General features: G+C 41.1%; 1 protein-coding gene across 2 annotated transcripts in view; it reads left to right on the top strand.

The window, feature by feature from the left end:
- Positions 1-492: 492 nt before the first annotated feature.
- The window catches only part of atg2a (autophagy related 2A), a 29,844-nt gene continuing 2,630 nt past the window's right edge, over positions 493-27,706 (top strand). The window contains exons 1-40 of one of the 2 annotated variants that reach the window (XM_058060011.2): positions 493-2,478; positions 3,373-3,535; positions 4,221-4,370; positions 4,521-4,623; positions 5,574-5,718; positions 6,475-6,681; positions 6,774-6,873; positions 6,972-7,148; positions 8,833-8,975; positions 9,062-9,140; positions 9,223-9,472; positions 9,546-9,687; positions 11,062-11,160; positions 11,253-11,408; positions 11,490-11,763; positions 11,906-11,978; positions 13,456-13,630; positions 13,700-13,842; positions 13,908-14,029; positions 15,041-15,198; positions 15,273-15,405; positions 15,494-15,675; positions 17,133-17,213; positions 17,306-17,412; positions 17,495-17,587; positions 17,661-17,731; positions 19,314-19,390; positions 21,114-21,284; positions 21,364-21,490; positions 21,577-21,815; positions 22,905-23,134; positions 23,212-23,347; positions 23,423-23,653; positions 23,725-23,826; positions 25,644-25,728; positions 25,811-25,967; positions 26,040-26,109; positions 26,176-26,258; positions 26,347-26,468; positions 26,560-26,714. In XM_058060011.2, coding sequence (XP_057915994.2) covers positions 2,308-2,478; positions 3,373-3,535; positions 4,221-4,370; positions 4,521-4,623; positions 5,574-5,718; positions 6,475-6,681; positions 6,774-6,873; positions 6,972-7,148; positions 8,833-8,975; positions 9,062-9,140; positions 9,223-9,472; positions 9,546-9,687; positions 11,062-11,160; positions 11,253-11,408; positions 11,490-11,763; positions 11,906-11,978; positions 13,456-13,630; positions 13,700-13,842; positions 13,908-14,029; positions 15,041-15,198; positions 15,273-15,405; positions 15,494-15,675; positions 17,133-17,213; positions 17,306-17,412; positions 17,495-17,587; positions 17,661-17,731; positions 19,314-19,390; positions 21,114-21,284; positions 21,364-21,490; positions 21,577-21,815; positions 22,905-23,134; positions 23,212-23,347; positions 23,423-23,653; positions 23,725-23,826; positions 25,644-25,728; positions 25,811-25,967; positions 26,040-26,109; positions 26,176-26,258; positions 26,347-26,468; positions 26,560-26,714 — 5,682 coding nt within the window. In that variant the 5' untranslated portion in view covers positions 493-2,307. Of the gene's footprint in view, positions 2,479-3,372; positions 3,536-4,220; positions 4,371-4,520; positions 4,624-5,573; positions 5,719-6,474; positions 6,682-6,773; positions 6,874-6,971; positions 7,149-8,832; positions 8,976-9,061; positions 9,141-9,222; positions 9,473-9,545; positions 9,688-11,061; positions 11,161-11,252; positions 11,409-11,489; positions 11,764-11,905; positions 11,979-13,455; positions 13,631-13,699; positions 13,843-13,907; positions 14,030-15,040; positions 15,199-15,272; positions 15,406-15,490; positions 15,676-17,132; positions 17,214-17,305; positions 17,413-17,494; positions 17,588-17,660; positions 17,732-19,313; positions 19,391-21,113; positions 21,285-21,363; positions 21,491-21,576; positions 21,816-22,904; positions 23,135-23,211; positions 23,348-23,422; positions 23,654-23,724; positions 23,827-25,643; positions 25,729-25,810; positions 25,968-26,039; positions 26,110-26,175; positions 26,259-26,346; positions 26,469-26,559; positions 26,715-27,706 lie in introns of both variants that reach the window. The other variant, XM_058060000.2, reaches the window with a different exon arrangement.

Here is a 27,706-nt window from a genome sequence, read left to right as displayed (position 1 = left end):
ATAATTGTACGACTTTATTCTCCTGAATTTACAACTTTATTTTCCTGATTTTGCAACTTTTTCTCTTATTTATTCTTTATTTTATTCTTAAGTTATGACATTTTATTGTAATATTGCAACTTTTTTTAAAACTTTTTTCTCAAAATTCATTCATTTTCTACCGCTTATTCTCACTAGGGTCGCCGTGGGGGTTTGCTGGAGCCTATCCCAGCCAATCACAGGGCACATATAGACAAACAACCATTCACACTCACATTCATACCTATGGACAATTTGGAGTCGCTAATTAACCTAGCATGTTTTTGGAATGTGGGAGGAAACCGGAGTACCCGGGAAAAAAAAACCCACGCATGCACGGGGAGAACATGCCAACTCCAACTCTGGGATTGAACTCAGGTCATGCTAGCTATGAGGTCTCCATGCTAACTTTTTTCTCGGAAAAAAATCTTGACAAATCTTGACCTATAAAGCCTTCTGAAAAAACTTCCAAAAAACACCATTAAGGCTCTGCATTGTTATTATTCTGATACGCCAATATTTGTTTAGCTAGCTGTTAGCTGGCTAGCAATTAGCTTCATCACACACTCGCTCCCAATGCCTCATAAAAGCTTCTTGGAGGTGTTTTAATAGCGTGATTTGTCGGCGGTCCCATCACGTACATTCATTAGCTACCTCCTTTTATCTGTTTGTATATCTTTAGAATGCACAGGCAAAAGGATGCCAGACTCATTGCAAGTCCTATGATTCCTATACATGAGAGTGTTATGACTAAACGTTGCGTAACAACGCCTACGTAGCGTAATCCCCGTCTCTGCTGGGTCCCGCTAGTCGGCGTGGCTTCGTAGCTTCGTCCCCGGGTTTCCACACCACTCAGCACTGAGCCACCAAATCCCAGATTAGATTCCAATCCGGCGTCTACCTGGAAGAATGCTTGTTTATCACGGTGATTATGATCTAATAAAAGGAGCATATAGCCGAGGCTGCGCGTGCTGTTGTTGGCGCCGGTTGTTGGCGTCTGGTTTAGATGCTCGTTGTCCGTGGACCGATGTGTCCAAAGTGTGGCTCGAGGGCCATTTGTGGCCCGACAGCACAATCTACAAATATTACTTAATAAGAAAACTAAAAAAAAACAACAGTAATTTTAAAATATTAAGAGGAAAAAAAACTTTTACATTGTAATATTATGGGGGAAAACAACGCCATTTCGGTAGTTACAATGTTGAAATATCAAAGAAAAAATAGTTGATTTTTTTAAAGTCATAATAGTATCAAAAACAAAAAAAATGGAAAATTAGGTTACAAAAAAAGTTATATTACAGCAATAAATTCCAAATATTAGAGCAACAAAGACATAATTTATTAGAAATTTACAAAAAAAAGAAAACCCCAACATGTTATATAAAAAAACAACTATAAATGTACAAGAATAAAGTCAAAATAACTTTGCGAACATTATGAGAAAGAAACAAAACAAAAGATAAAGTTGCATATACAGAATGAACAATGTGAGTGGATGGATGGATGGATAGAACTAAATATATTTTGTAACATTATTAGAGCCCTGTATTTATAAAAAAAAACCTAATTACCTTTACAGTTTACTACTTTTACTACACATTGCAAGCTAGCGAGCTAACCAAAAACAGCTATATAATGAGAGATGTTTTGCCCACCATTACTGTGTGGTTTGATTGTACGCCAGAATTTTATAAGTTTTTATTTGCCTTAAAATAAATCATATCATGTACAAGTATTAAAACATATTCACAACGATTAAGTGCGCAATATTCCTTTAAGATAGTTTCCCGTTTACAAGCGGGTGCCCTTACAAAGATGGCGTCGCTTTTGGGCCCACACTTCCTGTTTCCGGGTTGCGTCACTATGACGCACTACGTAGCACGTAGGACGTATTCGCCACCCCGTCAGTTGGCGTATGATAACAATAAACAACCCCGAAACAAGAGAAAGACACCAAGAGGACTTGTAGCTCAATTTCGACGAAATAAACTGTCGAAATATGAGCCGAGGCGGCGGCAGACTGTTGGACTAGCTAGCCGTAGTCACGGGGGAGTCTTGTCGCACACGTAGAGGATCTATTTTTCGGACTTTTCATGTAAAGCCCGACAGAAGTGGAGTTACCGTTTGCCCCTTCCTTTTAGCCCCCAGCAGCTAGCTAGCTGCGGCTTATTCCTGCCTTTTAGCTCACTTCTTGCGTTCGCCTGTTATGCAGTTTCCAGAGGGCTGTCGTCGCACTCCTGGTTCTCCTCCGCCGCCTCTTCGCTCCCTCTCCCCGCTCTCGCTGGCCCTATGTCTCGCTGGCTTTTCCCCTGGTCAGGCTCAATCAAGAAGCGGGCCTGTCGGTACCTCTTACAGCACTACCTCGGTCACTTTTTGCAGGAGCGCCTGAGCTTGGACCAGCTGGGCTTGGACCTGTACAATGGCAGCGGTGTCATCAAGGAAATTAACCTCGATGTCTGGGTGAGTCTCTTTTTGTTGTTTGGTCCACCATCACAGCTGTATGTGTATGTATGTGTGTATGTATGTGTGTGTTTGTTTTGTTCACCCTGGGCTGTTTCGCAACGACACTGCAGTTCAACAACAATCTCCAACGTCATGCTCTCTTCTCAGCTCGCATTTCTTCTCGGAAGAAACCCTCACTGCTCCTCCATGTATCTTATCTTTCGTCACCTTTTAGCTTGACTTTGGTAATGGTTGAATTCCATTTGAACATGCATCAGATTGCAATTGAATGCATCACACAATCAGTTCCCAGTTCCACATGTCCAAAAGGAGTAGGAAGAAGCAAAGCTTATTAAATCCTACCCCTCCATCTGGTACTTTTATAATCAGTAACTGTTACATTTGTTCACTTCCTGCTTTCCTAATATCATTTATGTTTTTTTTTTAAATAAATTGTTATTATTATTATTATTCATTTTAATTTTTATAATCAGTAACTGTTACATTTGCTCACTTCCTGCTTTCCTAATATAGTTTAAGTTTTTTTATTTTAATTTTAATTTTTACAATCAGTAACTGTTACATTTGTTCACTTCCTGCTTTCCTAATATAATTTAATTTTTTTAAATTATTTTTTTTACATTTTTTATTTAATTTTTACAGTCAGTAACTGTTACATTTGTTCACTTCCTGCTTTCCTAATATAATTTGTTTTTTTCTTAATTTTTTTTACATTTGTTAATTTAAATTTTTACAATCAGTAACTGTTACATTTGTTCACTTCCTGCTTTCTGAATATGGTTTAAGGTTTTGTTTTTTTTTTCATTTTTTTTGTCTTGTACTTTAGCCACCAGGACACTCACTTTTGTGAAAAAAAATCAGTCATTTTCTAACGTTTCGTATCTTGACCAGGCCGTCAACGAGCTTCTGGAGTCTCTCGGAGCTCCCCTGGAGATAGTGGATGGCTTTGTGAGCAGCATCACGGTGACCATCCCCTGGCAAGCTCTGCTCACTGATCACTGCACCTTAGAGGTGTCCGGTCTCCAGATCACATGCAGGCCCAAGTACCGCACCGGTAAGTTGCCTCCATGGTAATGGTAATGGTTGAATTTCATTTAAACATGAAATTAAACATCAGATTCCAATTGAGTGCATCCCATACTCAGTTCCACATTTTCAAAAGGAGTAGGAAGAAGCAAAGCTTATTAAATCCTACCCCTCCATCTGGTACTTTTACAATCACTAACTGTTACATTTGTTCACTTCCTGCTTTCCTAATATCATTTGAGTTTTTTTTAATTAATTTTAATTTTTACAATCAGTAACTGTTACATTTGTTCACTTCCTGCTTTCGTTATATTTAAGTTTTTTTTAATTAATTAAAATTTTTACAATCAGTAACTGTTACATTTGTTCACTTCCTGCTTTCCTAATATAATTAAAAAAATTTTAATAATTTTTTTTAAATGTTATATTTTTATTTTAATTTTTACAATCAGTAACTGTTACATTTGTTCACATCCTGCTTTCCTAATATCATTAAAAAAAATGTAATTAATTTTAAATTTTCATGAGACAAAATTTTTGAGTGAGACAAAATCATTTTTTATGAGTCAGCAATTTATTACAAAGGAGCATTAACGTGAAATTGTGGATTGAATGTGAATTACTGTCAAGCATTCACACGATGGCAAAGGCAAAACGCCTCCCTTTGGTTCGATTATTGGGCTTCATAAGCACGTGGTTTTATTTCCATGCAGGCGGGGGCTGGGACTCCCAAGGCTGGTCGTCCAGCATGACGTCCAGCATGCAGCTGGCTCAGGAGTGCCTGAAAGACCCCCCGGAAGCATCCGAGGAGCCGCCGGCCCCGCTGGAGGGGCTCGAGATGTTTGCACAAACCATAGAAACGGGTGAGTGTCTTCGCACGCGTGCAGTATAGATTGTATGGCGGTATCGATTAGCCGCTGAAAACGCATTCAGCAAAAAAAAAAGACGGTTGTTGTCATGCGAGTTGTGCAGTCGCTTTTGGCGTAGACAAACAACTGCTTCATCTCCTGCAGTGCTTCGTCGTATTAAAGTCACCCTCCTGGACACCATAGTCCGCATCGAGCACCAGCCCCCAGACCTGGAAACAGGCGTTGCCTTAGAGGTGCACATCAAACGGTAAGATTTTTTTTTTTAATTTTCTAGGCGGCACGGCGGTCGAGTGGTTAGCGTGCAGACCCTCGTGAGGAAAAGCGGTAGAAAATGAATGAGATATTTTCTCGCCTGGGAAAGGGCGGAGGTTAATGGTAATGGTTTAATTCCATTTGAACATGCATCAGATTCCAATTGAGTGCATCCCATAATCAGTTCCCAGTTCCACATGTCCAAAAGGAGTAGGAAGAAGCAAAGCTTATTAAATCCTACTCCTCCATCTGGTACTTTTACAATCAGTGACTGTTACATTTGTTCACTTCCTGCTTTCCTAATATCATTTAAGTTTTTTTAATTTAAAAAAAATTAAATTTTAATTTTTACAATCAGTAACTGTTACATTTGTTCACTTCCTGCTTTCCTAATATCATTTAAGTTTTTTTTCATTAATTTAAAAAAAAATTAAATTTTAATTTTTACAATCAGTAACTGTTACATTTGATCACTTCCTGCTTTCCTAATATCATTTAAGTTGTTTTTTTATTAACTTTTTAACAAATTTAAATTTTACAATCAGTAATTGTTACATTTGTTCACTTCCTGCTTTTCTAATATAATTAAAGGTTTTTTAAAATTATTATTATTTTTCATTTTAATTTTTACAATCAGTAACTGTTACATTTGTTCACTTCCTGCTTTCCTAATATTTAAGTTGTTTTTTAATTAATTTTAAAAAATAATAATTTTTACAATCAGTAATTGTTACATTTGTTCACTTCCTGCTTTCCTAATATAATTAAAGTTTTTTTTTAATTATTATTATTTTTCATTTTAATTTTTACAATCAGTAACTGTTACATGGCTGCTGGAGGGCGCTGCCATGAAAGCCGCCCGCTTGCCCCCCCCCCCCCCCCCACCGCTAAACACACGAGCAGACGTCTCTTTTTTTGCTAAACGATGTTCCCATGTTCCCCCAGGCTGGAGTACTTTGACGAGGCGGTGCGGGACCCAGCCAGTCAGACTGCCGTGCCTGTGGACATCCATCAGCCGCCCGCCTTCCTGCACAAGATCCTGCATCTGAGTGCTGTCCGGCTCCTCTATGACGGCATGGGCGCGGCACAGGTCACACCGACGTCTTATATCGACGTGTAACAGTTTCTTATAACTATGACTGTACGGTAATTATTGTGCCGATATGAGGGAGTTATAAATGATAATTCCAATAACATTAAAAATACGAAGCGCTGATAAATGGAAACATTCCAAAGAGGCGAGATTACCTGGACTGTGCGGGTGAGCAAATCAAGTGCTCCTTTTTCTCCGGCTGTGACGTTAAAGTTGACCCGTTATGCTCATTTCGGGCCCTTTGTGTTGAGTTGTGGGCTCGCACAGAAAGCTTTCGAGAGCTTCCAGCATCTGCACCTATTCCGGCTGCATTTCCTTGGATTTTCCAAAACGCGTTTTCACTTTTTGATTCATTTCATTCCACTCACGGCCCGCTTCCAGACACGCCCACTCCGCTGTGATTGGTCCCACTCAGCTTGTACCCAGGCACGCCCATATAATATTTTTGCATAGAGGCCTACTTTCAACAACTGTCAGTCCTCTGCATCTGTTAACTACTCCCTTCAGAGAGCAGCACAAACTGGGTCTAACAAGGACACAAAAACGCTGCACAAATATCTGAGAGTGTGTAGTTTAAGGTCCGTCACCTGGCAGCTGCGCTAAATAGTAGCCGTCAATCACCTGTGTCGGTATCAACAGTGAAGCGGCCACTTCAGGATGCTGGACTTCCAAGAACTGGAAAAGCCATATCTCAGACCGGACAAAAAACATTCCCAAGTCATCCCAAACTTTTGTTTTTTTTTCCCTCAATAGGAGATTCCTGAGCAGAAAAAAAAGGAGCCGGGCGCTGCCAGCGAAGGCGATGATGATGATGATGATGATGATTACGATCAGCGGGATCAAGAAAAGGGGAAGCCCCTGGAGGTCTTCCTTTCCCAGCCGTTGCTCATAGGAAGCTGCTCCGGTTTCATGGAGACCACGGTGAAGATCAAGCAGAACGACATGCTGCCCGGACCGAAGGTTTGTGCGTGCGTGTGTTTTTGGCGTGATGTGCGGGGCCCGGGGATCCCGTGTGAACTTCTCTCGTGTCTGCCGTGTCCGTGTCGGAGCAGTTGGAGTTGGACGGGAAGGTGGGCTGCGTCCACATGCTTCTGTCTCCGGCTCAGATAACCCACCTGACCGACCTGCTGGCGGCTCTGTGCATCGAGACAGGTGTGGGACGGGACGGGGCGGGGCGGGGCGGGCGCCACTTCCACAATGCGGCTGCATTCCGGTGCCAGGCTGAAAGCGTATTTCTGTGACCCTCTTAGATTCGGACGCCAAGCACGGCGGCGGGGGGGTGCACAGCCGCCCGCTGGACTCGGATGACCTGCGTATGATCGAAGAAGACCTCAGCAAGCAGTTAGGCTCCAGTCCGCGGGACCGGGACCGGGAGTGGGACGCCGAGTGTGACCTGGAGCCTTACGTCACCACCCTGGAGAATGGCGGTACAGTACATTGACTGCACTACCCAGCATGCCTTGTGGCCACTTGCAGTTGTCTAGTCATTGTTACCCACAAAGAATGGTACTTATTATGTGTTGGGCTGCCTGCACGGTGGTCGAGTGGTTAGCACAGCTAGGAGACCAGGGTTCAATTTGCATGTTCTCCCCGTGCATGCGTGGGTTTTCTCCGGGTACTCCGGTTTCCTCCCACATTCCAAAAAAACATGCTAAGTTAATTAGCGACTCCAAATTGTCCATAGGTATGAATGAGGGTGGGACTCCAGTGCGACTTATGTATGTTTTTTTTTTACCTAATTATGCGTTTCTGGCCTTGTGCGACTTATGTATGTTTTTTTCTACCTAATTATGCATTTCTGGCCTTGTGCGACTTATACTCCAGTGCGACTTATGTATGTTTTTTTTTTTGACCTAATCATGCATTTTTGGCCTTGTGCGACTTATACTCCAGTGCGACTTATGTATGTTTTTTTTTTTAATCTAATTATGCATTTCTGGCCTTGTGCGACTTATGTATGTTTTTTTTTCTACCTAATTATGCATTTTCTGGCCTTGTACGACTTATACTCCAGTGCGACTTATGTATGTTTTTTTTCGACCTAATTATGCATTTTTGGCCTTGTGCAACTTATACTCCAGTGCGACTTATGTATGTTTTTTTTTACCTAATCATGCATTTTTGGCCTTGTGCGACTTACGTATACTCCAGTGCGACTTATGTATGTTTTTTTTTACCTAATCATGCATTTTGGGCCTTGTGCGACTTACGTATACTCCAGTGCGACTTATGTATGTTTTTTTTTTACCTAATTATGCATTTTTGGCCTTGTGCGACTTATACTCCAGTGCGACTTATGTATGTTTTTTTTCTACCTAATTATGCATTTTTGGCCTTGTGCGACTTATACTCCAGTGCGACTTATGTATGTTTTTTTTCTACCTAATTATGCATTTTTGGCCTTGTGCGACTTATACTCCAGTGCGACTTATGTATGTTTTTTTTCTACCTAATTATGCATTTTTGGCCTTGTGCAACTTATACTCCAGTGCGACTTATGTATGTTTTTTTTCGACCTAATTATGCATTTTTGGCCTTGTGCAACTTATACTCCAGTGCGACTTATGTATGTTTTTTTTCTACCTTATTATGCATTTTTGGCCTTGTGCGACTTATACTCCAGTGCGACTTATGTATGTTTTTTTTTTACCTTATTATGCATTTTTGGCCTTGTGCGACTTATGTATGTTTTTTTTTCTACCTAATTATGCATTTTTGGCCTTGTACGACTTATACTCCAGTGCGACTTATGTATGTTTTTTTTCGACCTAATTATGCATTTTTGGCCTTGTGCAACTTATACTCCAGTGCGACTTATGTATGTTTTTTTTTTACCTTATTATGCATTTTTGGCCTTGTGCGACTTATGTATGTTTTTTTCGACCTAATTATGCATTTCTGTTAGCGACTCCAAATTGTCCATAGGTATGAATGTGAGTGTGAATGGTTGTTTGTCTATATGTGCCCTGTGATTGGCTGGCCACCAGTCCAGGGTGGACCCCGCCTCTCGTCCCAAGACAGCTGGGATAGGCTCCAGCACCCGGTAGAAAATGAATGAATGTGTTGTGCTCTATGCTGCCAATTCTGATACGGATCGTGCTGGTGTTGCAGAAATGTTCTATTCCATGGGACCTGCCGGGATGAGCAGCAGCGTGACGTCGGTGCGCTCCGGTAGCGAGCTGTCTGATAGCGACATGGATTCTTCCACGCACTCGCTGGCCAGTCTCACTCAGCCTGCGGCGCTGGCCGCACAGGTACGCTACATGCACGCTTTTGCATGCTAATTGTTGATATATGTGTATATATATAACGCCGCTTGTGTTCCCCCCCCGCCTTCCAGGGCCTAATGAACTGTCCCAGGCGCTACCCGGTAGCAGGCTGTCTTCCCAGTCTACCGCAGAGCAGCCATCGAAGCCGAGGTAAGGACGCGACGAGGCAAAGACGAGCTACTCAAACCGCCACAACTCACGGCCTCCGTTCTGGGACACGCCCCCTTTGCAGGACGTTCCCGCAGCGGCCACGCGGAGCAGCTGAAGCCCGACGCTCTGCTGCGTCTGACTCTCGGCGGCCTCACCCTCACGATGCTGCAGGAGGACCCGCCCCCCGACCCGGACGGCGCGTCCTCGTTGGCTCAGGTGTCTCAGGTGTTCTTCAGGGAACTGGCGTTCTTCAAGGACAGCATGTTCGGCGAGCGGGACTTCCACAACCTGAGAGGAGGCTTCGCCAAGGCCTGCCCGCACTCCCACCTCAGGTGGGGGGGGGGGGCGTGAACGCACGCTTCTTTATGACGTTTATGAAGTCTAAATCCAAACCTCTCCTCTTAGAGTGACGGGAGCGGCCGTGCAGGTTTTCTGTGAGATGCGGAGTGGGCAGCGCAACAGTCGGGCGGTGACCTCCGACCTCTCCTTCAGCAGACTCGAAGTGTTGGAGTGCGTCTGGGAGAAGGCCACGCCCGAGTACAGCGAGGTACACAAACCTTGTACTATGGTGTATTGTCTATACTTTGTTTTTTTTTTATTCATTCATTTTCTACCGGGGGGGTGCTGGAGCCTATCACAGCCGTCATCGGCCGAGAGGCGGGGTCAATCACCCCGCCAATCACAGAGCACATATAGACAAACATAATGCATAATATGAGGCACAAAAATAAATAAAAAGTTACAATATTATGGGAATAAAGTCATAATATTACAAAAAGAAAAATGAGAGCTATTTAAATAGTAGAGCTATTTAATAAATGAAATGTTAATTAATAAATGACTAACAACATTGTCGTGATATTGCAGCGTAAGAAAGAAAACAACAAAAAAAATACAATATTATGGGAATAAAGTCATAATATTGAAAAAAATAAAAATTACAAACATGGTTTAAGAAGAACATAATTTAATAAATGAATTGCTAATTAATAAATAACTAACAACATTGTCGTGATATTGCAGTATTAGAAAGAAAAAAAACAAAATAAATACGACATTATAGAAATAAAGTCATAATATTACAAAAAAATTACCAACATGGTTTAAGAAGAAAGTAGAGCTATTTAATAAATGAATTGTTAATTAATAAATGACTAAAAACATTGTCGTGATATTGCAGTATAAGAAAGAAAAAAACGAAATAAATACAATATTATGGGAATAAAATCATAATATTACAAAAATGAAAAATTACCAACATGATTTAAGAAGAAAGTAATTTAATAAATGAATTGTTAATTAACAAAGAACTAAAAACATTGTTGTGATATTGCAGTACAAGAAAGCAAACAACAAAATAAATACAACATTATGGGAATGAAGTCATAATAATGTGAATGAAAAAAATTCCGATACGGATAATGAAATGGATAAATTATACATATTTTATTTCTGATGACTGCTATTGAAAGACATTGATCACGGATGATTGGCGGCCGTTCGCCAAAAGGAGAAAATGAATGAATGAATGAATGAATTGCATTGTGGGAAGTTGAGTCATCTCCGCCGTGTCATCTCCAGCTAGCTTGCTAGCTAGCTTGTAAATGGAGGCGCATTACTGCAGCAAAACGCCGACTTCATTTTGTTGTCCGACCCGCAGGTTGATGACCAAAATTAAAACGGTGGTTTTGAACGTTTGAGACGCCGTTTGACACGTTTGAACATTGTAGCTTTTTATCTTTACAACATTCCGAAAGTGGAAAAGTTGCATTCTTTCATTTTTTGCTGTGTGAAAAACTCAACTGTTATTTTTTAGAGTAGTCTGTGCGCAGCTTGCATAGCAGCATAGCTTTACTACCCACTGAAAATCCATCCGCTTCCACTCGACTGTTAACGTTCCCCCGCATCTTTTTATTCCCAGTTGCTCCAATTCCGGAAAGCCAGTATGTTCACAGTCGGGGTGGCGGCCAAGCCGTGCGCCCAGCTGCACTACACCCTGACCGAGAGCCACCTGAGGAAGGTACGCATCACACGCACACACACGCGCGTGTGGCGGCGTACACGCAAAAGAAGCCGCCGCCGCCCAAGCCTCCCCTTGTGAATGTTTTGCAGGGCAAACAGCGAGTGGCGCGGCGTGAAAGCGCGGTGCGAGTCGAGCTGGAAGATCTCAGCGCCGAGTTGGACCTGGACGTTCTCGGTCGGCTGGGCAACCTGAGCGCGGCCTTCAGCCACATTCCCGCCGAGAACGCCGGACCCGACGCCTTACAGGTGACGCTCCACGTAGACCCGGGTCATTAAGAGTCCTCCGTTTTGACTCGTGTGTCCGCTTTTTTTTTTTTTTTTTCCCAGACGCAGACCACCGAGCTGTGCTCCTCCTTCTCCCTCCTCGCCCCGCACGCCGTCCTCAGGCTTCGTTTCCCCGTGCCGGACCTGCGCCCGCCATCCGAGCGCCATCCTCCCAACCAGAGAGCGGTGAGGGAGGAGACGCTGGTGTTGGAGCTCACCGATCTGGTGCTCAAGCATCAGGAAGCGCCCGACCTCCAGAGAGAGCAGCCCTGCCAGGGTCAGCTGGCGGCGCCCAGCCTCACCCAGCTGCTGGAGGCGTCCTTCACCGACCTGCACGGTGGGGCCACACGCCACCGCCCAGATGAATTAATCGATCATTCCGTGAAAACTCTCCGTGGACTTCCGACTTCTTGGCAATCGCAACCCAATCAATTGATGAACTTCCAGTTCCTAATAAGAATATTGTTTATCATTCCCAGGATCATATGAGGGCTGGGAGGGAGGCTCCTTCCCCTGCATCACTGTGAAGAAAAGCCATGACTCCATGCCAAGGTGGGTGGCGGCCATGTTCTACGAAGTTAACTACATAAGCTCGAGCTTCACTCTGTTTTAGACACTTTTCTGATGATTATTTTGTTCAAATATTTCAACGTTTTTCTGCTAATGTTTTTATTACAATTAATAAAAATGTGTTATGACTTTATTCTCATAATATTTTGACTTTGCGCCTGTTATATTACGACTTTTCCCCTAAAAATGTTTCCAAAATGTCAATTTAATTTGTTTCTCATATTAACACAACTTCAAAAAAAATATATATATAATACAAAAATTACATTATTTTCTCTACGAGTAAAATTGCAACTTTTTTTTCTCATTTTTGATTTCAAAAAATTACAGCAATTTTTTCCATTTTCACTGTTTTTTTTCTAGCTTCCTTAACTTTTTTCCGGTACATTTTCTTCTCGTAATTTATTTAATATTCCCATAATATTTTTACTTAATTTTCCAAAAGTTACACCTTTGTGTAACAATGTTTGGTGTTGTTTTTTTTTTCTCCAGCTATTTTAACTTTCTTCTCATAATTATGACTTCATTCTAATAAATATTATTCTTAATTATGACTTTATTCCCATAATATTTTGATTTTTTTCTTGCTATCTTAACTTTCTTCTGGTACATTTTCTTCTCATAATTTCTTTAATATTCCCATAATATTTTTACTCAATTTTCGTGTATATATTATGACTTTTTTTACAAAACTAATTTGCCAAAAGTTACAACTTTGTTGTGTGTTTGAAATTTGGTGTTGTTTTTTCTTTCTTTTCTTCTTTCTTCTCATAATTATGACTTTGTAATTTATTTATTATTCCAGTAATATTTTGACTAAATTTTCCCAAACTAATTTTCCAAAATTTACAACTTTTGGTGTTGTTTTTTTTCCCCAGCTATTTTAACTTTCTTCTCATAATTATGACTTCATTCTAATAAATATTATTTTCTTAATTCTGACTTTATTCCCATAATATTTTGACTCTGACAACTATGTTTCTCACAATATTACAACTTAAAAAAAGAACCCTTTTATTCCACTCTATGCTGTAAAAATAACATTATTTTCCTTGATAATATTACGGGTTTGTGCTTATTAAATTGCATATTTTGACTACAGCAGTTTTTTCTTTTTCAGCTCTTTCAATTTGCTTCTTGAAATGTTGTTATTATCACATTATTAAATTTGACTTTATTTTCAGAATATTATGACATTTTTCCACAACCTAATTATTAAAAAATTACAATTTCTTTGTAAGATTACTATTTTTTTGTATTATATTTTGACTTTATTCTTGTAAAGTGACTGCTGACTTGACCGTTTCTGCTGTTTTTTTTTCTTTTTTTAGTTCTGGGAAATTGTATGATTAGAATGTGCCACAGGAGCCGCACTTTGCGCACCCCCCGCTTTACACAAAGCTCCTGCGGGGGCTTTTATTGTGTAAAGAGGAAGTGCCATTTTCCCTGTCATTCACAGGCTATCCGTGCGAGTGCGAGGAGGCGAGATGCAGGGCCAGGCGGCGGGTCTCACCGGCTTGAACCTGGGCCTCGTTAGAGACCTGGGGGCCGCCTTCTTCGAAAGCCACTGTGAGCTCAACGACAAAACCAGTTCCCCGTTCTCGTCCAACCGCACCATGTTCGAGACTGAGGAGGTTGCCAGTTGTCGTTTCTTTGCTCTTCATTTCCGAGCCGTCCGCTCACGTCTCCCATCATCGGTGCAGATGGTGATCCCGGCCGACCCGGAGGAGATGCGTCAGTTCCAGTCCCAGTGCGTGGCTCAGTGTCAGTGCGCCGTGGACGTTCGATTCCCCCTGGCCTACGTCCTCCTGCCCAGCAAGCAGGCCTTCCAAAGCATCTACAACAGGTAGAAGAACGCGTCGACGTTGACTCGCTCATCACGATTTGGTAAGACCGGGCTCCTCTCCGCAGGATCAATAACGACCTGCTGATGTGGGAGCCGCCTCCCACTCCGCCCCCCCCGGCCCACAGCTCTGTGCACGGCCGCCAACAGCACGACGAGTTTCAACTCTGCAAGTCGGCCTTCCGGCTGGGTGAGTTCTGGCCTTTTCACGGGAATCGGGTACATTCATCGGCTGCAGGGCGCTGCGTTATACCGACGGGAAAGTGTGGGGGGGGGGACCGGATAGCCGCTTTGATGGATAGCCGCCCAATCAGCTATAAATACCGTTTTATAATCCCAAACACCCGATCCCATGGCTATTTTATTTATTTATTTATTTATTTTTGCAAAAAGAGGTGATGATGTAACTGCACACTAAAAGAGCTCACTGTTAGTAATTGTTTTTCCTTTTAATTGTGTAATTGTTTTTAATTCTGTAAAGCACTTTGTGTTGCATGTCTTTGCAGGAAAAGTGCTCTACAAATAAAGTTGATTTGATTTAATAAGAGCGCGGCGTTTTATTTTTTATTTTATTTATTTTTAAATTTTATTTAATTTATTTAGATTTATTTATTATCATTTTTATTTATTTATTTTTTATTTTATTTTAATTAATTTATTTATTATTTTATTTATTTTTATTATTATTTTTGATGTATTTCTTTATTTTTAAACTGTATAATGGGTTTGAACCAAATTGAATCGTTTGTCCACTGTATCGTATTATATGGAATCCTCCTGTTTTTCACACATACCATTTGCGTGGACCAAATAATCATGCCATAATCAATCAATCGTTGAGCATAATCATTGATCATAATCAATGCATGCATATTTTATTTATTTTTTATTTTATTTTAATTTATTTATTTTAATTAATCAATTTATTTTTTATTACTATTTTTTATTAATGTTTTATTTTATTACATTTGAATTTATTTATTTATTATTTTATTTACTTATTTTATTTACTTATTTTATTTTTATTATTCTTATTATTTTTATTTTTTATGTATTTCTTTATTTTTAAACTGTAGAATGGGTTTGAACCAAATTGAATCGTTTGTCCACTGTATCGTATTATATGGAATCCTCCTGTTTGTTCAAACATACCATTTGCGTGTCCCAAACAATCATGCCTCGTCTCCTCTCTGCGATGCAGACTCGGACTCGGAGGAGGACGAGCCTCAGTTCTACTTGGCCAGCGAACCGTCGTCAGGGAGGACAAAGGCGGCGCTTCAGCCCGACCACAACCTCAGCCTCCTCTCCCTCACCGTGGTCATCGGCAAAGGTCGCCTCCAAGCCAGGACGGACGAGAAGGCAAGTCAGACGCGAGAAAGCGGCTCGCTGAGCTAACGTCCCTGAGCTAACGTTCTCGGTGGAACCGACCCCAGGAGGACCAGAGTCGCGGGGAAATCGTGCTCGACCTGGAAGGCGGGAAGATATTCAGTGTCGCGCAGCACCAGAATGACCCTAATCTCAGCTTCCTGTGCGTGGAGAGTCGACGGGTGGAGCTCTACCATCGAGGTACGTCACATGTTACATCGTTAGCGCTTGCTATAGCGCTTTAAGTTGCCGTTTCCTGTTTACCCCCCCCCCCCCCCCTCCGTAGCAGTCGTGAAAGACGCCGCTATTCCTCACCGAATAGAGATGCCCAAGTTCACCGCCCCCAAACACTTGGACCCGACCATCTACCCCACCGAGGTGGGGGTCAGCAGTGTGAGCGGCAGGGAGGCGGAGCCACAGATGCTGTCCACGGCCATCAAAATCACACTGGACCCGCACAGGAACGTGAAGGTACGCTAGCAACTATTGAAAGATGGGGCGTCCCAAGATATCGCCCGATTAAAACATGACAGGATGTCTCTGTCTGGTGAATAAATAATAATAGATAAATGATCATAATCATCTATGATATTTGGCTGAAACTGCTGATTAGTAAAGAACGGAAAAAGGTAGAAACCCAGCTTTTCTGTCATATTGATATATTCATATATTAATATGTCAGTCAGAATCATCAAAAATGGCTGACACCGAAAAGGACGGCTTTTGAAAAATGATTGATTGAATGAGTTCAAGGAAATATTGTATTATGATATTGTTGCTATTATCATTATTAATTGATAAATAATAATAGTTAATATTACTATAATATTATATAATATTATTAATATAATAATTAATAACATTTATTAATAATTAAATAATTTATTAAATACTTTATTAAATAATTAAATATTTATTAATATTAATTAATAATTTATAATGCACTTTACATCAAATGAGTGATCTCAAAGTGCAACAGTTACAATAAAAAAGTTATAAAAAATACTTACTTAAAAATACTTATATATTTTTTAATAAAATATTTTATACAAAAATAAAAGTAATTATATATTTATAATAATAATAATAATATAATATATTGATATATCCGTCAGAATCATCAAAAATGGCTGACACCGAAAAGGACGGCTTTAGAAAATTATTGATTGAATGAGTTCAAGGAAATATTGCTTTATTATGATATTGTTGCTATTATCATTATTAATGAATAAATAATAATATTAGTTAATATTACTATAATATTATTAATATAATAATAATTATTAATATTTATCAATAATTTAATAATTTATCAAAAAATTATTAAATGCTTTATTAAATAATTAAATATCTATTAATATTAATTAATAATTTATAACGCACTTTACATCAAATGAGTGATCTCGAAGTGCAACAGTTACAATAAAAAATAAAAAATAAGTCATAAAAAAATATAAAAAATACTTAAAAATACGTATGTATTTTTTTACAAAGATATTTATTTTTATAAAAAATAAAAGTAATTATATATTTATAATAATAATAATAATACATTTTATTTGTATAGCGTTTTTCAGAGTACTCAAAGTTGCTTTACAGTAGAGGAAAAAAATTAAAAAAAAGTAAAAACAGAGTGAACGATGCATTAAAATACAATCAATTTGTGGGACACTAAATAAATAAAAGTATTACATAAAAGTATAACATACATATTTTGGAATAGTACTTAAAGTTAACGTTAAACTCTCGTCTTGTTTTCCTACCCGTGAGTTGGGTGCCTCGCGACACCCCTCGTGGAAAGTATGGAAAATTATGGGATCAGATTTGATTCATTCCCATATCTGGAAATGTAATGAAAATTAATAATTCGTTACGGCGAATTATTCATGTTTCCATAAAATGAATAATACTCCTGTGTCTCCTCCAAGGAGTTTCTAGTCGCCCTTCGACTTCAGGGGGCCACCATGCGGCATTACGTGACGCAGACCAATCACAGCTGGCACGAACAGGTAAACCGTTCAAGCCACCACGCTGCACAAATATTAATATTAATGTCATATATTAATATCCACACTCTTGGTTCCATGCTTTGTTTCCACAGCTTGTTGACTTCCTGGATGTCATCGATGACCCAATCCTGGGATACACGGCCCCGGCTGTCATCACCGTCCTCCACACACACTTAGCTACCTGCGCCGTGGACTACAGGTTCGATGCCGCGACTCCTTTCACGTGGCGGAATCCTCGTATCGTATTAAAAGCTCCGTAACGTTTGCCTCTCGCCCGCCAGGCCGCTGTATCTACCGCTACGAATGTTGCTCACGGCGGAGTCCTTCTCTCTGTCCAGTAACATCATCGTGGACACGGCCACCTTCCACCTCAGGTAAACATCACACACTAAATTGTGGCGTTTAAAATTGTTTTTTTTAATAATAATAATTATTATTATTATTCAGATTCATCCTAGATGACTCCGCCCTCTACCTCTCCGACAAATGTGACAGCGACGTTGTGGACCTGAGGAGGGGTACGCAACTTGTCACACGCCCCACATATACTGTACACTCACAGGCCAGAACATTAGGAACAGCAGCAATCCTAATATTACGCATGGCTGACCTTATAATAATAATAATAACAATAATAACTACAAAATTCCCGCGGAAATTTTGATGGGCTTGCCACCTGTGCTGTGAACCTCGGGGCCCGGTGCGCCAAATGGCTACCGTGCTAGCACCTAGCAAGACAGCCTCAAGTACCGAAAAGGTTGATGCAGTCCCATAGTGTCCCCACATCATGCCATGTGTCTATTTGCCTTTTAGAAAGTAGTAAATTAGCTAAAATACTAACATGCTAACAGTCATCATGCTAGCACCTAGCAAGACAGCCTCAAGTACCGAAAAGGTTGATGCAGTCCCATAGTGTCCCCACATCATGCCATGTGTCTATTTGCCTTTAGAAATGAGTAAATTAGCTAAAATACTAACATGCTAACAGTCATCATGCTAGCACCTAGCAAGAGGGCCTCAAGTTTAGAAAGTGCCAAGGTTGTCCTATAACCTTCCTACATCATGTCATGTGTGTATTTGCCTTTAGACGTGAGTAAATTAGCTTAAATGCTAACATGCTAGCAATTAGCATTTAGCCACAGGGAGAGTTGAGATGCAGCAGTCTATGGGGCTTGCATTACTGAGCAAGCCCATAATAATAATAATAATAATAATAATGGTAAGCATTACTGAGCAAGCCCATAATAATAATAATAATGGTAAGCATTACTGAGCAAGCCCATAATAATAATAATAATAATAATGGTAAGCATTACTGAGCAAGCCCATAATAATAATAATAATGGTAAGCATTACTGAGCAAGCCCATAATAATAATAATAATAATAATGGTAAGCATTACTGAGCAAGCCCATAATAATAATAATACTAATAATGGTAAGCATTACTGAGCAAGCCCATAATAATAATAATAATGGTAAGCATTACTGAGCAAGCCCATAATAATAATAATAATAATAATGGTAAGCATTACTGAGCAAGCCCATAATAATAATAATAATGGTAAGCATTACTGAGCAAGCCCATAATAATAATAATAATAATAATGGTAAGCATTACTGAGCAAGCCCATAATAATAATAATACTAATAATGGTAAGCATTACTGAGCAAGCCCATAATAATAATAATGGTAAGCATTACTGAGCAAGCCCATAATAATAATAATAATAATGGTAAGCATTACTGAGCAAGCCCATAATAATAATAATGGTAAGCATTACTGAGCAAGCCCATAATAATAATAATGGTAAGCATTACTGAGCAAGCCCATAATAATAATAATAATAATAATAATAATAATAATAATAATGGTAAGCATTACTGAGCAAGCCCATAATAATAATAATAATAATAATAATAATAATAATGGTAAATGCTCTTTCGCTTGGATGGCGCTTTTCCACCTCCAAGGCTCTCAAAGGGTTCTGGCACTGTTAGCATATTTGTTAGCATATCCCCCCCCCCCCCGAAGACAAAAGTCGAAGGATATTTGAAATCCGTACAGTGACGCCGTGGCGTTTTTGTTTGTGTCGCACAGACTACGTTTGTGTCCTGGACATTGACCTCCTGGAGCTCGCCATCACCACGTGGAAAGGCAGCGACGCGGGCAAGCTGGTGAGTGGCGCCCGTCCGCCGGCACGCCTCGTTCATAAGATAACAATTTTAAGACAACAAAAGATAAGATATGACTTTATTTGTCCCTCGGTGGGGAAAAATTTGCATTGCACGAGAACAGTGCAAGAGAACAGAATCAGTTCAGCGGTACAAAATACACAATATAAAAATAAACGAGTAGTAACAATTTTACCCAGGGTTATATAAAAATACAGTTTGCAAGATAATATGAAATATGAGATGAAATATATGACCAGTCTATACACTATGACGTCTTGCTAGTGAGTTAAATATGAGGCATTATAAAAATACTGCACTTAGAACTTCACGTATGTGTTATTTCCAGTGAATATTTTGCATGTATTACCGTATTTTCCGGACTATAAGTCGACTTATATTTATATAAATATAAAAAAAGTGTTTATGTTACATCAACACCGGACACCTTTTGTGTTCATGTTTATTTTTTGTGTAGCTGAATTAGCATTGTGTTAGCATATCTTACACCTATTCAGCCTGTTCTATTCTTTTATTAATGTTAAAACTCGCCTTCCAAGAGGACGTAATGTTTGTTTTGGTCAAGTCGTTTGGAAAATAATAAGAATAGAAAATGAATGAATGAATAATAAAAAAATAATTACCCGCAAAAAATGCGACTTATACTACAGTGCGACTTATGTATGTTTTTCTTTTCTACCTAATTATGCATTTTTGGCCTTGTGTGACTTATGTATGTTTTTTTTTTTTTGACCTAATTGTGCATTTCTGGCCTTGTGCGACTTATATTCCAGTGTGACTTATGTATGTTTTTTTTTCTACCTAATTATGCATTTTTGGCCTTGTGTGACTTATGTATGTTTTTTTTCTACCTGATTATGCATTTTCTGGCCACGTGCGACTTATACTCCAGTGCGACTTATGTATGTTTTTTTTTTTCAACCTAATTATGCATTTTTGGACTTGTACGACTTATACTCCAGTGCGACTTATGTATGTTTTTTCCCCGACCTAATTATGCATTTTTGGCCTTGTGCAACTTATGTATGTTTTTTTTCTACCTAATTATGCATTTCTGGTCTTGTGCGACTTATACTCCCGTGTGACTTATGTATGTTTTTTTTCTACCTAATTATGCATTTTCGGCCTTGTGTGACTTATACTCCGGTGTGACTTATGTATGTTTTTTTTTACCTAATTATGCATTTCTGGCCTTGTGCGACTTATACTCCAGTGTGACTTATGTATGTTTTTTTTTCTACCTAATTATGCATTTTCGGCCTTGTGCGACTTATACTCCGGTGTGACTTATGTATGTTTTTTTTTACCTAATTATGCATTTCTGGCCTTGTGCGACTTATACTCCAGTGTGACTTACGTATGTTTTTTTTCTACCTAATTATGCATTTTTGGCCTTGTGCGTCTTATACTCTGGAGCGACTTATAGTCCAGAAAATACGGTATTATATCTGCTATGCTAGGGGTGGCCAAACTGTGGCACATTGTCGAAAAATAAATCAAAACACCCTGCATGTGAAAAATAGAGCAAAAAGGTCAAACGGTAAGGGGAACAATCAACAATCAGTTCATTTTCATTTGTTGTTCGATTCGTGAATTTCCTCTCGTGTCACGTTTGAATCCCGTGAGATCTTGTGACAGCCCTGACGACTAGCAGGCCTGAACGTCGTCGTTCCTGATGCTCTCTCCGCTGTCACTTGTTCTCCAGGCTCAGCCCCTTTTCGAGCTCCGCTGCTCCAACAACGTGGTCCACCTCCACACCTGTGCGGACTCGTGCGCCGCCCTGGTCAACATGCTGCAGTACCTTGTCTCCCAGGGTGACCTGCACCCGCCGCCCCGACACACCTCACCCACAGAAATCGCCGGACAGAAGCTTCCGGTACGGGCGGCCGTTATCCACTGGAGAGGCGGTGATGTGAAGATCGAACGTAACATCTAACGTCTTCTTATTCGTTTAGCTGTCCGAGAGCCCCGCGTCCGTGCTGCCCTGTCCTGCTGCTGAAACCACTGAGATCAACCAGTATGATCTGACCGATGCCTTAATCGACACGGAGAAGAGCCACCAGGAAGAGAGGCTCGATCCAGGTTCTGCAGACGCATTTTTTGCCAGCGCATTCGGTTAGCAAAACATGCAAATGCTAATGGCACCGCCGTCCTTGCGTTTTGTCCAGGCTCGCCCTCCATGCCCAGAGGCTCGCCCGTCTCCGTCTACCTGTTCCCCGGCGAAGCCTCCAAGCACGACCTCTCCGTGCTCGAGGAGGAGGACGACGACGACGGCGACTCTGAGCTGGACGGGCTGGTCGCCACGGCGACGGAAGCGCACGCGGATACGACGATGGACGAAGGCTCCGAGGGCTCCACCGACAACGACGACTTTTGCATCCTGGAGGCTCCCGGCATGGGCATACCCGTAAGGCTCCGCCTTGTTTTTTATCAATTATTACAACGCTACGCTATGGTATGCTACGCTTTGGTATGCTACACAGGTATTCACTTCCTGCTTTCCTAATATAATTTAACTTTTTTTAAATTAATTAAAAAAAATATTTGTTTAATTTTTACAATCAGTAACTGTTACATTTGTTCACTTCCTGCTTTCCTAATATCATTTAAGTTTTTTTTAATGAATTTTTTTTAATTTCAATTTTTCAATTTCAATTTTTACAACCAGTAACTGTTGCGTTTGTTCACTTCCTGCTTTCCTAATATCATTTAAGTTTTTTTTTTATTATTTTTTTTTATTTAAATTTTTCAATTTAAATTTTTACAATCAGTAACTGTTACGTTTGTTCACTTCCTGCTTTCTTAATATCATTTAAGTTTTTTTTTTTTATTTCAATTTTAATTTTTACAATCAGTAACTGTTACATTTGTTCACTTCCTGCTTTCCTAATATCATTTAAGGGTTTTTTTAATTAATTTTTTTCATGTCAATATTTCAATTTTAATTTTTACAATCAGTAACTGTTACATTTGTTCACTTCCTGCTTTCCTAATATCATTTACGTTTTTTTTTATTAATTTTTTAAAATTTAAATTTTTCAATTTTTATTTTTACAATCAGTAACTGTTATGTTTGTTCACTTCCTGCTTTCCTAATATCATTTAAGTTTTTTTTGATTAATTTTTTCAATATAATTTTTTTAATTTAAATGTTTACAATCAGTAACTGTTACATTTGTTCACTTCCTGCTTTCCTAACATCATTTAAGTCCTGTTTATGTCTAAAATTACTTATTTTCTCTGATCATGTCAACTAAATTGGGTAACAGTAGCGTAAAGGTGATTATAGGGGTGCTATTTCATGTCTAGAAGGCTTTAATAATGTTGTATTTAGAAGGTCATAAACAGGTTCAACTATGAAAATAGTGATATTGAATCCTACTGTGTGGAAATTCACTGATCATGGCCAGGCGTGGAACCAATTACCCGCCATAAATGGACCAAAAACCACGAAAACCATGAGCTTTGTCACCGACTTTCCGTGGCGTCCTTGCAGCCCAGAGACGGGGAGCCCACGGTGACCGTTCTGTCCGAGGGTCCCATCCACGTGAAGGACAGTCACTTCTCCAGACCTCGAGGAAGCTCCGACCTGCTTCGCGCTCCCGGCCGCTTCCCGGTGCCCCAAAGCAGAGTGGTGCTGCGGGAGATCTCCGTGGTGTGGCATCTGTACGGCGGCAAGGACTTCGGCGCCAAGCCCTCGTCCGTACACGGCCAGCATGCCAATAAGTAAGACGCAAAATCATATTCATTTGATCTATCGCATCACATGATCTCTCTCTCTCTCGCTCTCTCTCGCTCTCCAGGGGTCGAGCCATCCCGTCTGGCGTCCGAGGCTCCCCGTCTCGCTCCGTCGGCTCCTCTCGTCCGCAGAACTCCTGGAGGTGGGCAGGAGGTAGCGGCCGTCAGCACAGCCTCCTCATGGAGATCCAACTCACCAAGGCGTGTCACCGTTTTTACATAGCGAGCACAGCTTGAAGACGCCGCCCGCTAATATGCTAATATCCCCGTCCCCAGGTGTCCTTCCAGCACGAGTCCTACCCAACGGCGGCGTTGGCGGCGGCGGGACAAGACAGCGACGCATCCGTGTCCGCGGGAGTCGGCCCTGCCGGGGAGCAGCCTCTCTCCAGGCAGGTCTTCATCGTCCAGGAGCTGGAGGTCCGCGATCGTCTGGCCTCCTCGCAGATCAACAAGTTCCTGTACCTCTACACCAGCGAGAGCATGCCTCGGCGAGCCCACTCCAACATGGTGAGCCTGCGGTTAGCGACCTCACGTGCGTCTGACTTTGGATGACACGCATTCTGTTTTTTTTGTATCAGTTGACCATAAAAGCCCTGCAGGTCTGTCCCGAGTCTGGTCTTGGTGGTCCCGAGTGTTGTCTTCGGGTCAGCCTGCTGCCGCTCCGACTTAATATAGACCAGGTACTTTGCTTGTTGTTTGCAGCCATGTTTTGTGATGCAGTACAACTGCAACATTGCAGTATTATTTATTCAAAGTTAACATTTTTTTCCTTGTAGTATTGCAACATTTTTTTTGTAGAATAATGTCATAAATATATGACTTTATCCTCGTAATAATACTTTTTTTTTCTTTACTTTATTCTCCTAAATTTACAACTTTATTCTCCTTATATTTTTCCTTAAATTTAACACAAAATTACCTTTTTCTTGTAATATTGCAACTTTTTTTATTGCAATAATAATATTCAAACATTAAAATTCATTTATTAATATTATTAGTAGTTTCAAAATGGCAAACTGTACTTATTCCCGGCCTAAATGAAGCATTTTCAAGCATAAAAAATATAAAAATGAACTATAAAATGCAGTGAAATCTAATTGTATTGTGTATGCAGTACTCTCCATTGGCCACTAGGTGTCATGGATTGTCGTGATCAGTCATGACTGCAGGTTTAAATGATCTCACAACGGGCGCTACAATAATACCACAATAATCCTAATAATAACCCACGACAAGCTAAAACTCATCTCTGAGCCTGTGATGTCACTTCCTGTTCTCTACACATCGCAATTAACTGCAGTAAACGAGGAACAAGTGTATAATAATTAATATTATAATTACAGATTAGTATAATTTGGCTTGTGTGTGTTTTATATTTGTTGCGACCTTTTCCTTGCAGTCCGTGCACATCTCAAGCAGCCATTTTGTTTTGTCCAGGACGCCCTGTTCTTCTTGAAGGACTTTTTTAGCCATCTAGTGAGGTCTGGGCGCTAACCACCCAGTATTATTTAAAGAACAGTCATATTCAAACATTAAAATAAATTCATTAATATTATTAGTAGTTTCAAAAAAGGCAAACTGTACTTATTCCAGGCCTAAATGAAGCATTTTCAAGCATAAAAATATCAAAATTAAGTGTAAAATGCAGTGAAATCCAAGCGTATTGTGTATGCAGTACTCTCTATTGGCCACTAGGTGTCATGGATTGTCGTGATCAGTCATGACTGCAGGTTTAAATGATCTCACGAGCGCTACAATAATACCACAATAATCCTAATAATAACCCACGACAAGCTAAAACTCATCTCTGAGCCTGTGATGTCACTTCCTGTTCTCTACGCATCGCAATTAACTGCAGTAAACGAGGGACAACTGTCGTATATAATAATTACAGATTAGTATAATTTGTGTGTTTTGTATTTATTGCAACCTTTTCCTTGTCGTTTGTGCACATCTTAAGCAGCCATTTTGTTTTGTCCAGGACTTCCTGTTCTTCCTGAAGGACTTTTTCAGCAATCTAGTGAGGTCTGCGTGCTAACCACCCAGTATTATTTAAAGAACAGTAATATTCAAACATTAAAATAAATTCATTAATATTATTAGTACTTTCAAAAAAGTCAAATTGTACTTATTCCAGGCCAAAATGAAGCATTTTCAAGCATAAAAAATATCAAAATGAACTATAAAATGCAGTGAAATCCAATTGTATTGTGTATGCAGTACTCTTTATTGGCCACTAGGTGTCAGGGATTGTCGTGATCAGTCATGATTGCAGGTTTAAATGATCTCAAGAGCGCTACAATAATACCACAATAATCCTAATAATAACCCACAACAAGCTAAAACTTATCTCTGAGTCTCTGATGTCACTTCCTGTTCTCGTATATAAGTGTTGTATATAATATTACAGATTAGTATAATTTGTGTGTTTTGTATTTGTTGCGACCTTTTCCTTGTCGTCGGTGCACATGTTAAGCAGCCATTTTGTTTTGTCCAGGACGCCCTGTTCTTCCTGAAGGACTTTTTCAGCAACCTAGCTTGCGCTGTTAACCCCTACCAGCCCGTGGACCCGGCAGCTGAAGGTAAAAAGCGCATACCGCCGTAGTTTGCGGTAGTTGCTACTTTCGGTACGTCGGCATTATACCGTATGTCTCTCCAAACCAGTGAAAGCGGACCCCTCCCAGAAGGCGTCGGAGGAAGCGGAGTCGGCCGGCGCCGGTCTGGGCCTCGACCTCACGGCGTCCGTGGAAACCACTCACAGCGAGCAGAGCTCCTCGTCTGCCGGCTCCACCTCCTCTTCCGAGCAGCCGATCTACTTCCGGTATCGATTTATTTAAAACGCGTATTTCGTTTACGATTGTGGACTTTCTCACAATTTTGTTTCTACGTTTAGCGAGTTTCGTTTCACCTCCGAAGTGCCTATCTGGCTGGACTATCACGGCAAACACGTGGTCATTGATCAGGTGAGCGTTGTCGCCACGGTCGTCAATGACGCACACGTCATCGTCGTATTTTATTTTTTCTTCCAGGGAACTTTTGCAGGGATTCTGATCGGCCTGGCTCAGTTGAATTGCTCCGAGCTGAAGCTGAAGCGGCTGTGCTGCCGACACGGGTTTGACGGACACACGAAACGCAACGTTTTGCGCCCCCGGTGCGCTTTTACGTACTTACGAGTATTTTTTATTTTTTTCTCGCTCAAGACTGCTCGGCGTGGACAAAGTCATCCAGTACGCCGTCACCGAGTGGCTGACCGACATCCGGAAGAATCAGCTGCCGGGGATTCTGGGAGGCGTCGGCCCCATGCACTCTGTGGTGCAGCTGTGTGAGTGTTTTACCGTTTTACCGTTTTACCGCTTCACGTCTTCTTCTTCGCCGTCATCATCCGGCCGCTCATTCGCTTGGCTTCTCCGCAGTCCACGGCGTCAGGGATCTCTTCTGGCTGCCCATCGAGCAGTACAGGAAAGACGGGCGCATTATCCGCGGTCTCCAGAGGGGGGCGGCGTCTTTCGGCACCTCCACGGCGTCGGCGGCGCTGGAGCTCAGCAACAGGCTGGTGCAGGCCATTCAGGTATCTCCTGGAGAACATTTGGGACGTCATATTCATCATTCATTCATTCGTGGGGGTGCTGGAGCCTATCCCAGCTGTCTTTGGGGCGAGAGCCAGCCAATCACAGGGCACATATACACAAACAACCATTCACACTCACATTCATACCTATGGACAATTTGGAGTCGCTAACTAACCTAGCATGTTTTTGGAATGTGGGAGGAAACCGGAGTACCCGGAAAAAATTTAACCCTGGTCTCCTAGCTGTGAGGTCTGCACGCTAACCACTCGACCGCCGTGCAACCAAGTAGTATTCATTCATTCATTCATTTTCTACCGCTTTTCCTCACGAGGGTCGCGGGGCGGGGGGTGCTGGAGCCTATCCCAGCTGTCTTCGGGCGAGAGGCGGGTTCCATCCTGGACTGGTCGCCATCCAGCCAATCACAGGGCACATATACACAAACAACCATTCACACTCACATTCATATCTATGGACAATTTGGAGTCGCTAACTAACCTAGCATGTTTTTGGAATGTGGGAGGAAACCGGAGTACCCGGAAAAAATTTAACCCTGGTCTCCTAGTTGTGAGGTCTGCGCGCTAACCACTCGACCGCCGTGCAACCAAGTAGGATTCATTCATTCATTCATTTTCTACCGCTTTTCCTCACGAGGGTCGCGGGGCGGGGGGTGCTGGAGCCTATCCCAGCTGTCTTCGGGCGAGAGGCGGGGTCCACCCTGGACTGGTGGCCATCCAGCCAATCACAGGGCACATATAGACAAACAACCATTCACACTCACATTCATACCTATGGACACATTTTGGAGTCGCTGATTAACCTAGCATGTTTTTGGAATGTGGGAGGAAACCGGAGTACCCGGAGAAAACCTCACGCATGCATGGGGAGAACATGCAGAGGGTGGAATTGAACCCTGGTCTCCTAGCTGTGAGGTCTGCGCGCTAACCACTCGACCGCTTTATTTATGTCTAATGTGTCTCATTTCATCTGATAT

This window comes from Doryrhamphus excisus, linkage group LG23 (assembly GCF_037039965.1).
Source record: "Doryrhamphus excisus strain RoL-2023G ecotype Guam linkage group LG23, RoL_Dexc_Guam_v1.1, whole genome shotgun sequence".
NCBI lineage: Eukaryota > Metazoa > Chordata > Actinopteri > Syngnathiformes > Syngnathidae > Doryrhamphus > Doryrhamphus excisus.
Note: the sequence above shows the minus strand (reverse complement) of the source record. Positions and strands in the feature narration are given on the sequence as shown.